General features: G+C 47.3%; 1 protein-coding gene across 2 annotated transcripts in view; it reads right to left on the bottom strand.

Moving 5' to 3' along the window:
• Positions 1 to 1,616: 1,616 nt before the first annotated feature.
• Positions 1,617 to 11,857, bottom strand: part of ARID1A (AT rich interactive domain 1A (SWI-like)) — a 72,125-nt gene continuing 61,884 nt past the window's right edge. Inside the window, exons 12-20 of one of the 2 annotated variants that reach the window (XM_008586200.1) lie at positions 11,131 to 11,338; positions 9,888 to 10,020; positions 9,520 to 9,695; positions 8,993 to 9,143; positions 8,777 to 8,911; positions 8,596 to 8,692; positions 7,225 to 8,116; positions 6,747 to 6,877; positions 1,617 to 4,676 (exon numbers count right to left, since the gene is read on the bottom strand). In XM_008586200.1, coding sequence (XP_008584422.1) covers positions 2,949 to 4,676; positions 6,747 to 6,877; positions 7,225 to 8,116; positions 8,596 to 8,692; positions 8,777 to 8,911; positions 8,993 to 9,143; positions 9,520 to 9,695; positions 9,888 to 10,020; positions 11,131 to 11,338 — 3,651 coding nt within the window. In that variant the 3' untranslated portion in view covers positions 1,617 to 2,948. The remainder of the gene's footprint in view (positions 4,677 to 6,746; positions 6,878 to 7,224; positions 8,117 to 8,595; positions 8,693 to 8,776; positions 8,912 to 8,992; positions 9,144 to 9,519; positions 9,696 to 9,887; positions 10,021 to 11,130; positions 11,339 to 11,857) is intronic. The other variant, XM_008586205.1, reaches the window with a different exon arrangement.

Raw genomic sequence — 11,857 nt, 5'->3', positions numbered from 1 at the left:
TTGTCACATTAACCTCATAAAAGCAACTGCATCTAGCAGACATCTGCGATTTCATTCAACAACTACTTATTAAGTAGGTACTATGTGCCAGGCTGTGCATTAGGACACGAATGTAGAAACAAATCCTCCCTGCCCTCAGATAGCTTACATTCCAGTGGAAGATAACGGGTAAGTACAATATACAGTAGGTCAGATGGTAACAAGTGCTGCAAGAAAAACAAGGCAGAAGGGCTGGCCCGTGGCTCACTTGGGAGAGTGTGGTGCTGATAACACTAAGGCCATGGGTTTGGACCCCTATATAGGGATGGCCTGTTAGGTCACTCAGGAGAGCATGGTGCTGACAACACCAAGTCAAGGGTTAAGATCCCCTTACCGGTCATCTTTTTTAAAAAAAAAAGAAGTGAAACTTCTTTTCTATTGAGTACCTACTTGTATGCTGGACATAGTACAGCAGAAATAGTCTTACAACAGCCCTGTACCTGTGATCTTAAAAAAAAAAAAAAAGGAAAAAGAAAAACAAGGCAGTGAAGGGAAAGCAGGGGAGCATAGATTGCTACATTAAATAAGGTGGCCAGGGAAAGCCTCACTCATATAATACTTGAATAAAGACCCGGAGATGAGGATCTGAGCCATGCAGGTATCTGGTCAGTATCCTGGACAGAGGGAAAAGAAAATACCAAGGCCCAAAGGTGGAAACTGTGTACTGGAGTGAACAATAGGGAAGAAAGATGGTGGAGGAAAGGTAGGTAGCAAGCAAGATAACTGAGGATCTCACAGGCCATTTTAAGGGTCTGTGACTTTTACTTACAGTGAGAAGTACTGAAGGAGTTTGATCTGACTTAGATTTTAAAGGGATCATTTTGGTTGCTATGTTGAGAATGGGTTTAACCAGGCAAAGCATAAGCAGGGAGGCCAGTTTGGAGGTTATTTCAAGAACCCCGGAGATATATATGATAGTGTCTTGAGCTACAGTGGTAGGGGCTGGATTGAAGATTATTTTCTGAAGAGTGCTGACTTGATGTGGAAATGAAAGGAGTCAAGGATTTTGGGGGAGCTAAGTGATGGAAGGATGGAGTTGCCATTACTGAGAGAACTATGGGAGGTTTCTAGAGGGAAGACAGTGCATTTCAGCTTATGCATGTACAAATTAAAGTTCCAAGCAGAGATGTTAAGAAAGCAGCTGAATGGTGTAGTCTAGAGTCAGGGGAAAGAGCCAGTCTGGAAATATAAGTAGTTAATTTGGAGACTGCCTTCAGATAAATGGTTGTCTTTTATAAGTTTCTAGGAAAACAGAGATCCTCCCTTTGCCAACCATTGCTAAAAGTTTTTTTTCTAGACTGTCATCAGTTCCTTTGTTATTTCAACCCATTTTATTTTAACAGACTAACATGCTTTCTATGCTCAGAACTTCCTCTTGCAGTCTAAATCATTTCACAGCTTCCTTAAACTTAGATTTACACTGTGGAGGTGAAAGTAGAATAGGGTAAAGAAATGACAGGGTCCAGGATGCCACTATTTAGAAGAGTGAGCACACTAAGGGAGGTTTGCAAAAATCCCACCTTCCCCACAAAGTCAAGCTTTTAAATAGTTTGAAAATAAAAAGCCTCACAAAAGTCTTACCAAGATTTAATGTACATTTATTCTTAACACGTGGAACATATAGTATAAAGATTTCATACTGAATAAATGATATTCATTAAGCCAAAAAAGGAAAAAAAAGAGGAATTTACATCAAGTTTTAGCTACATTGTTGAAATACAAATATGCAGATTTTATCACTGAAAAAATCTCAATTGTGTTTCTTCATCAGGAACTTCAACTGAACCTAGAACTTTTTTCACACCTCGATTAGAAAGAAAACAAAACAAAAACCCAGAAAAAAAAAATAAACTATAAGTTGATTGGCTGCTGAGACAGCAAGGACTTTTTACAGAGACCTGTACAGCATCGCGCCAAGAGGGGCAATGTCTGGCAAGAGATTAAATAGCTGTGTCTCGCTTTGTGCAGGTCACCAACTTGTTAACTCGTCATACTATAAAGGGGTAGCTGGGAAGGGGACCAAACTGTGGGGATCCAAGGGTATGTGCAATGTACAACGTCATATATATACACACGTGGCAGCATAGCCGCTGCAGCTAAAGGTTAAAACCAGTTCTAAGAGGTGATCTCAGGGTTATTCATACAATCAAGGAGGAGAGAAAGAGGTCAGGGTGTTGTAGGTTCACACATGATACTTTGGGGGAAAAGCCTTTTTTTTTCTCCTCAACGTTTAACTAAAAACATTTTTAAAAACTACAGCTTGCTGCTGACCCAGCGATTTCTCTTGTTTCCATGTTGAGACATTATTATTACAGTATGTTTACAGTATCAGGTGTACAGTACAGTACATGAAAGGGTCTACACTCTACTGCACAGGCCTCTCCAGTGAACAGAGTCTGTTCACAACTGCGAACTTCTTGGCTCCTGCAAGATCGTGAATGTACAACAATAAACCACACACAGTTCAGCAGTCACCTTTTTGTCCTTCAGATTTTTTTTTTGTATTTTTTTCTTTTTTTTTTTTTTTTACCATTAAAAACAGTTATGAAATGTGGCGTCCCGTTGATGCAAGGACCGGGAAAGCCATTTTTATTTTTTTCCCCAAACTCACTGTAAACAACAGTAACTTTGGTTAAAATAAAAAAGTCTTCTATGTAGGCAGAACTTTGTCTTTTCAAATAGGGTAGGGTCCTGAGGGGAGTAAGGTAAGGACAAGGAACAGAAAGGTGTGAGGTTGGGGGAAGGAGGGAGGAAAGAGAAACAGGAGACTTTTTCCCCAAGGGAGAAGCTGGACAGCACAGGGTAAACTGGATTCTGAGGTGGTTTTGCATAAATAAAGGGCAACAGTCAGTTTCTAAGTTCTCCACACACGCACACACACACGGGGAGGGGGAGGTGTCCCACGGCTGTCATGACTGGCCAATCAAAAACAGTACATCACAAATGACTTGTGAAACCAATGAGTTCATCAACGGTGATACCGAGATGTCCAACAGCCGAGACTCATAAAGAGTGAACTCCGAGTGGTTCTCATCCACCTTGGCCAGGGCAAGCAGTGCACGGGCAGCCCGCCGCATCATGTCCACACTAGTTGGCTCAAAGGGCGGGTTCTGCATGTGGAGGAGGCTGGCCTGGCTTTGCTGGAACTGCGTTGCAGCAAGGCTGTCCTCTAGGAAGCCCAGGAGGTTGCCGATGCTGCCCTTCTGCACTGCGATGGCACGGGCTGCCAGGCTGTCTCCTTGTGCTAGGTTGGCCAGCAGTACCACGGCCATCTCCCGGCACACTGGGTTCTTTCGGTCACTGAGGAAGCGCACCATGGTGCTATACAACTTCTCCAGGCGGCTGAAAGGGGGTGTGGCTAGGATCAGGTCCACATTGTTGTCCTGGATGCTGAGTTTGCTGAGGGTTTCCAAGACCAATCTCTGGGGGGAGAGGACGGCGTTGGGGCCCAGGGTGGAGAAAGGGTCCTGGGCTTCAGCTGATGGGCAAACTGCCCAGTGTAGGAGTCCATCCAGGACAGGCAGACAAATGCTCTCAGGGTATGGGGAAAGGTCCAACTGCCCCGAGATGTTGGCGAGTGTGACCAAGGTGTTTTCCCGGAGCATCTCCAAGCAGTCCCACCACCATTCCACTTTGTTGCAGCTCACCCCTTGGTCCTGTTCCTCCTCTTTCTCATAAGTTAGTGGTGCCTGCTTCCGTTCTGGGTGCTTGTGGTGCAGCAGGATCAGCTTGCCCAGGATCAGCAGCAATCCTGGGTGTTTGGACATCTCAAAGTCGTTGCCTGGCACAAATGACAGGCTTCGGATGGTATTGGAAACACAGACGCAGCGCTTGGCAAGGGAATCCTGCCAGTCCAGAAGGGTACACAGTGGGGTCTCATCCTTACTGTGGGGTTCATCCTCTAGGATCTTGATGTTCCGGTGGCTCTGTGCTGGGCTAATGCCAAATGGAAACTTGCTGCTCTCCTTGGTGGCCTCCACACTCTTAGCTCCCTCCTCAGTCAATGTGCTAGACCGGGTGGACAACATGTCATCCATAGTGGCTGTGATCCGTTTTTCTGGAGGGCCATCAGGTGGAGGCCCCTCCTGTTCTGTTGTCCCTGGCACACACTCTGCTGTTGTTACATGCTTCCGGGGGGCTGGTAGGCAGGGTGCATGAGGCCGGGAAGGCAGCAGCTCTGTCTTGCTTTCAAAGTGGGTCTGGATATGCTCAGTGGTATCCCCCCCACCAATCCGCCAATGCAGGAGGCCACTGTCAAACTCCTGCACACGCCCAAGCTTATCTGAGCAGTCCACCACAAATGGGTCATTCTTCTGCACGATCTTCACTGGAAGCTTGTCAAACTTACTGATCAGCTTTTCCTCACTATTCTCTGAAGCTGGCTTGTCCTTGCCTGAAAAGGCCATCTCCTCATCATTTTCAACTACTTCCTCCTCTTCTTCCTCCTCTAGTTTAGGACCTAGAAGTTCTTCTTCTTCCCCCTCCATGTGGGCCGGACTAGACACCTTGCTGAATCTCCCAGGGTCCAATAGTGTTCTCTGTCCTGGGTCACCCACCTCATACTCCTTTAAAATGCCAAAGATTTCAATCAGGCATCGCCGGAAATATTCCACAAGGAGTTCTAGCAAACCTGGGAGCTAAAAAGGAAAGAACAGGAAATAAATTAAGGGAGAAAAGTGGCCTAAGAAGAGAATCCTTAACTTGAGAGACCTCCCATGGCCTTCTATCTAATCCGCCTCACCTCTTTGTAGGTTCAGATATCTGTATTACTCTGGAGAGGCAGAATAGCTCCTTTGCCAAAACCTCTCCACAGAGCAAGTTTATCTTAATCTCTCCTAAGTCTAGCACAAAGTTCTTCCTTCTGCCCAACCTACCTTTATGTATGCCTGCCTCCAGCAGTATGGAAACACTCGTCAACAGCTTTGCACCTTACTCGCCACTGCCACCCATCTCTCACCCTCTTCTTTCCAACCAATCTTCTGCTTTTCTTCACCAGGCTGGTTTCCTACCCAGTAGTCATTGCTGTTATCTCTCTTAGGACACTGTACATCCCATTGCCAAGTGGAGCCCAAGCCTAGTAGGCATGGAGGGATGACTCTTTCCAACACGAGCTAAGAGAAGGGAATGCAGTGTAGAAAGATGTTCATCTACTCGCTTCTCAAAACTCCAACATTCCAGGAGGATGGACCTCTGTGAATCTTGCAGCATAATAAGTAAGACAAGGCTTTGGCTCTTCAAACATTGGTCCAAGCTGGTGCTAAGGAGACCCAAATTCCAGCTTAGATCCTATACAGACCATTTAATTACCTCTAGAAAAAAAAACACTAATCTTCAGTCACATTAATCTTTGGCTGAATATTATAGCAGAATGGGAAAAAAGAGGGCTTAACAGAAAGTTCTAGGTTTGAAATCTGGCTTTTCCAGGAACTAGCTGTATGAAATGACAAAAATTCCTAAATTTTACAAGGTTATTCTAAGTTCTACATGGAATATGTCAAATGCCTGGCATATGGAAATTGCTCAATCGAAATTTGTTCCTTTCCTTTCTTTTTTTGTTTTTAAAGATGACCAGTAAGGGGATCTTAACCCTTGACTTGGTGTTGTCAGCACCAGGCTCTCCATGTGAGCTAACTGGCCATCCCTATATGGGATCCGAACCCATGGCCTTGGTGTTATCAGCACCACACTCTCCCGAGTGAGCCACGGGCCGGCCCCTATTTACTTTTCTAATGGCTAAATGGCCACATCTCTTGTCTGAGGGCTGTTGTGAGGATGACATGTAATAAAATATTAAGGACCTGGCACAAAATAAGAACACAATAAATTGTAACTATTAATAACAATGCCCCCCAGCTAGCTCCTTGACAGACAGGTGGACAGGTACTAAGGATGATCAAAAGAAAGAGTAGCCAAAGTCAAGGGTTTGTATCCCATACCAGCCAGCCACCAAAACAAAACAACACAAAACGAAACGAAACGAAACGAAACAAAACAAAACAGTAGGATGGTACAGCAGAAACTCTTCCCAGCTACTGGGAAAATTCAAAGTGCAGTATACTGTGGAGGGTGGGTCTGGAGAATCAACTTTGCAAGAACATCATTTAAAAAATCCAGAGAAAATAAACACCATCTATTCTACTCCTAAGGAAACTGGGATCAACAAAGACCTCTTCTACTCACAGTGGAAGAAGTAAAACAGAGAAAAGGGAAAAACAAAGAGACTGCTTTGCTCACTGTTAGTGTTTTTGTTGTTTTGGGGGCAGGGGTGGGCAGCTGGCCAGCATGGGGATCTGAACCCATGACTTGGTGTTATAAGGCTGTGGCCTAACAAACTGAGCTAACTGGCCAGCCCATGCTTACTGATAAAAAGACCACAGGTTCTTCTTGGTGGTCTAGAAAATTTGGTGTTCTCACTGACATTAACAGCATCTGCTTTTTTTTTTAACCCATACAATGTTTCTCTCTAATTCCCTTTGAAGTCAATCCTGTGTTAAGGTATCAACATGATACCTTACACAAATTATTATTGCTCTCAATATCCTGGGGCCATGCCCAGTGGCAAGGGAAGCAAAGTACTGGCATGGAAGATATCCAAGAGAGAGAAGACCATGTTAGCCGGGGATGGCTTCATTCCCTGTGTTACTTAACAATATCTACATCAGGAAGATCCCAGGCCGTCGCAATCTTCCCCAGGCAGCTGTACTCACCTGACTGAGGCTGAAGGTCATGATGCTGTTGTCATCATACAGCAGGATGTTAATGGTGTCTAATGCCCATGTGCTCTCTGCCAGGAGCCCAGACTTGAGGGACATCATTACCCGCCATGCCTCTGGGGTTCCTGAAATAAACCTCCATGTCATCCATCCACCAAGCCCAGATTAGCTGGTGGCAACCCCAGCGATTCCCCACCAGTCAGGTTACTTTGTTGAAGATAAAACAAGGTGGATCTTCTTATCTGGGATATGACACACATCTGCACCTCATGGCTTCTAAACTCTCTAGGACATCAGTGCATGGCAACACTTTGAAGGAAAATCTGACTTATTTCTTTCTTACCCAAAGTTTTTTGGCTCTATTTTAGCTAACACTGGACCAGATTTAACCTCACCCAGAATATTAGGATGGAAAGAACAGACAAGAAGGAAAGGGGCAGATTAAGCAACCCGATCAGGGAGGTCTCCTTACCAATGTCTTTCATTGTGAGCCGCCTCCTCTGTTTCAACACAGGCTGTGTGGCTTCAACAGAGCCAGGTGGGAAGGTGATATCCCGCCGAATCATGGGGGGCTGCACAGGGGCAGGTGCTATATGCGAGGCAGGTACTGGGGGACCTGCCTTCTGCATTTTCATCCCAGAGTGCAGGAATGGAGACTTGCTAGGAGAGGTGCGGTTCTCCATTGGCCGGGGCAAGGGAGCGGGGCTGGATACCTGAGGAATGTGATTCTGCATGCTTGGTGGTGGCTGGTAGTTAGATGGAGGGGGCCTTGTCATGGGGGGCACGGGGGCTGAGGGGCCATATGGGGGCTGGCGTGTGCCATGGGAAGGCCATGGGCCTTCGTGGTTGGCCCTCTGATCCGTGTGCAGCATTTCATCTGTTCGGTTCACGCCATGATAGGCGGGGCCCTGGGGGGCTGAGCCCGTGCTCTGCCTGTTGGCATAATTATAGGTCATGTCATTACGCCCCTGCCACATGGTGCCTTGCTGAGCAACCTCAGCTGATGCCTGTATGGGGCCGCCCATCATTTGCGGTGGTATGTTCTGCTGGGTATTGGAGCCAGGGGCAGCAGAGACACGGTCTCGGCCAAACTGGAATGGAAATTGATTCTGGGGGCCGCCTGCTGGTCGGCGCTCAGTAGCAGCGGTGGCAGTGGCAGGATAGGCATTGCCATACTGGTTGTATACATCTTGCTGAGGAGAAGGCTGGGCAGCTTGTTGCTGGCTGGCAGGCTGGGGCTGGGCTGGGGGCAACTGCTGCTGCTGAGGCTGCCCCTGCCCAGTGTTATATGGCACATTATACATCTCCCCTTCATGCCGCTTGGCAGGAGGACCATATGTGCCATCCATTGGCCGCTTGTAATTCTAAAACAGGGACAAGCAGAGGGGAAATCAATATTCTGCACCCAAGAACACAAAACCCCCAGATGCCAAGATGGCTACAACCACATGCTTGGTTTACTTCTGCCCCTCTAGAAGAGAGGACATAGAGTCCAAGCGAACAATGGAATCACTCTTACAAATTATCTTTTGAAGTTGTTTCTGAAACCAACCACCATTCTGTCTTCCTCTGTGGCTCTCCCTAGCTCTAAGTACAAAAATGTAGAAAACCTCAAAAATCAAAATAAGGTCTGTTCTAGCCTTTTTGGAAAACTAGAGAGACCCACTGGACTCTACACAGGGAAGAAAGAGATTGAGGACTTAGGTCTTCAGGCAGAACTGGGTGAGAGAAAAACACCAAAGTATCTAAAGCGAGCTTTCTGGATTTCAACGGATGGTGTTAGTTTACTAATTGGCTTTCAAGGGGAACCTGTGTGAAGTTCACTCCCAGCTACCCTCCTCACCTGCTGCTGCTGCTGATACATTGTGGTCTGCTGGCTGGGGAACGGACTGCTGGAAGGGGTGCCTTGAGTGGAAAACTGATTGCCATAGGAATCATGTCTGCAGAAAGGAGAGAAACAGAGGATCAGGGTGGGAAATGGCAAGACCTGAGCCACAGAGGCACTGAGACCAGGCTTTACGCACCGTTGCTGCTGCTGCTGCTGCTGCGGGGGATAGCGGCTAGGAGAATACATCCCCGAGTCTGGGTTGGAAGGCATGAGATTCGGCTGTGGGGCCCCAGTGCCCATGTTTCCCTCAGGCCCTATTCCAGGCTCCGTCCTAAACAAAATTAGAAAATTGGATTGAGCCCACTAGCTGTGAGGTGCTAGGGGGTGGGACAGGAGTAGCAGCCATGCTTACCTCACTCTGTCATAAGGACCTCCATAGGGATAGTGCTGTCGTGGTCCCATTGCCACATTTCCTAGCCCAGGGCCGGCAGCACGACTGTAGGGGTCACCCATCCCACCGTTGGGGCCCTGCCCTGAGGACATGAAGGGATCACTCCCTGGAGCTGAGTGCAGAAAGGAAAGGGCAGTTAGCAAACTGGTAGGTCGGCAGGCCTAGCAACATGTACCGTTCTTGCTCCAAAGACCCAGACCCTCTCCAGCACTCAGGTTTATTCTGTTTTCCTGACAGGTTCAGAACAGAGATCTAAGGAGGTCCCAACCAGCAAAAAGCATGCACTTGTTAAGGGATGACAAGGTAAAGCCAGGGAGAGGGAGAAAAGAAAGGAGGTAGAAATGAAGAGGGGTGATTAGGTCAGGTGGGTAAGTCAGGAAATGCCTTATCTCAGAAGATGGCTCAACAAGAACCCTCAGCCACTCTCAAGATATCCCCTACTTCCCTTGACCTGTCTTCAAGACACAAGGTCAAGAAAAATTGGTTACCTTTCCTCATGCTGCCGTAAGGATCCTTATTTGGCTCGTAAGACATGCGCCCCATCATGTCAGAGGTATTCATACTGGGCTGGTACCCAGGATTTGGAGTCATGGAATTCCGCTTCTGGAATGTGGGGTCACTTCCATCAGGAAAGGCATCCTGTATCCCGACTGAATTGCTCCTGCTCCAGAGTGAGGAAAATAAATTAAACCCCAGACAAATTCCTCCAATATAACGCAGGACACGTAGGAGTCACTAGCTGGGTAGGCAGAAGCAGGGACCATTGGGCTACAAAGGTGCCCTTGGGCTGCAAAGGCATTCCCATGCAATTGTCCTCAATGTCCCTCAAACCACCTGCCAGGGCTCCTGGCCTTACCTCATGCCTGGCAAAGGGGGAATCTGACTGTGTGGTGTGGATGCTGGAGTCGGTGGCTTCAGGTCTCCTCCTTCTGCCATGGAACTGCTGGTTGATTGTGGAGTCTGTGGCCCCTGCATAGATCCTGATCCCGCTATGGAAGAAGTACAGGGTGAACAACAGTTTGCTTGGCAGGAAAAGTGTTTAACTCTCATAAAAAGACACAAATGTCCCAGAACTTCTTTGAAAAAGATTTTCCTAAAGTCCTGATCACCCTTTTCAGCAGGGAATCTATAAGGCCAGGTCATAGAGAAGGGAATTTGAGGGTTCTGTTGCTCTTTGCTTTTGTTTTACATTTAGAGAAGAGGAGTGACGTGTCCATGACATCGCCATGCAGATGATTCCTTGAGTCACTGCCAGCTTCCCTGACTACTGTTTACTTCTCCAAAGACCCTGTCTAACCTATGAAGCCCTGCAACACTGGCATACAAGCTCCCAGAGCCCCCCAAATCCTAGGTTCCTCTTGCCCCAAACCTATGATGGCACATTTTAGGAGCCTAGGAGCTCCTTTCTCAGCAGAGTGTCATCCCTTAGGTTCAAACGTTCCTCTAAGCTGGTGAGCACAGAACTACCAATAATTAATGTTTCTATTAGTTACCATTCCCAGCAGCAGATATCCCACTGCTGAGGCCTCCCCAGCTGATGAGTCATCTCAGGCACTCATTACATCTTCAGAGGTCAACATCAGGGCACATGTGTTTACACCCACCTTCCAGGAGCCCTGGCCTTCTTCCCTCCCCATGCTTGCTTAGGCCCCAGCTTCTCTCAGAAAGGAGGGTGGGCAGAGGCCCTCCCATCAGACAGTTCCATTCATATCTCCCCCCACCCCCATTACCATCTCAGCTCCCTGGGGAATTCAGAGCTCTAGTCTGAGCTGCATTCTAAGGTGCTGACATCAGTGGGCCAAAGCTCCCAGATAGCCCTACCTCACTGCTCTTTGTCAATTTTCCCCCATTCATCTGGTGCTCCTCCCATTCCGTAGTTTACAAACATTTGGCAAGATGCCAGGTGCACAACGAAAATAAAAACTTAAGAAGTTGCCACTGCCCCCTTTTTAGTCTGCCAACTTGTTAAACCCAGTGGTAGGGCAGGGCAGAGAACATACCCCTGGCATCTCTTCTGCTACCCTAAGTCAGATACCGTTGTATAAGGATCCAGGGCAACAGGTCCTCAGTCTTTGTGGGGCTGCTAACCCCATCCTTACCCGGAGAGGGAGGCTGGATCTTGGGCTGGGACTTCTTGGAATCAGCAGCTGCAAAGATGTCTGGGGGAGGGTCTTCTCCCCGTTCAATCTTGCACTCAAAGGCATAGAGACACTGGATATACTGCTTTTTCAAGGAGCTGGCAGCACTGCTTGATGTTCCCACGTTAAGGTTGGTCGCAAGTTCCCGCCATTTTTTGTTCTTGTTGACCTGTACAACCAACCAGAAGAGTCGGGGTACATCTTCCACCTGGCCTTTCTGCCCACAATCCCCAAACTCCATCAACTGGAATAACAGTTCTTAGCTAACTGCAAAAGTTAATCCCATTTGGTAGATAGTCCATGACAAATGTTAAAATCTATGGCTGGCTTTGTTCTACCCTCAGCACGCTCTACTGCAGCTATCAGACAGTGCTTATTCAAAATAGGGCAAATGTCACATCACTACTAGAACAGAATTCAGAGTCTTTCTTTGTTTTATATAAGCATACTGCTGAAAAGTGGTGTGCAATCACCTTCAGATACAAATTCTATTTTTTTTGGCAGCTGGCCAGTAAAAGGATCTGAACCCTTGACCTTGGTGTTACAACACCATGCTCTAACCAACTGAACTAACCAGCCAGCCACCAAATCCTACTTTTTTTTTTTTTTTTTTTTTTTTTCTTTTTGAGACCGGCCCCCCCCCCCCCCGCCCGGGGGCGCTGGGGGCGAACCGGGCACCCCTATATAG

Source organism: Galeopterus variegatus, unplaced genomic scaffold (assembly GCF_000696425.1).
Source record: "Galeopterus variegatus unplaced genomic scaffold, G_variegatus-3.0.2 Scaffold109, whole genome shotgun sequence".
Classification (NCBI taxonomy): Eukaryota; Metazoa; Chordata; class Mammalia; order Dermoptera; family Cynocephalidae; genus Galeopterus; species Galeopterus variegatus.
Note: the sequence above shows the minus strand (reverse complement) of the source record. Positions and strands in the feature narration are given on the sequence as shown.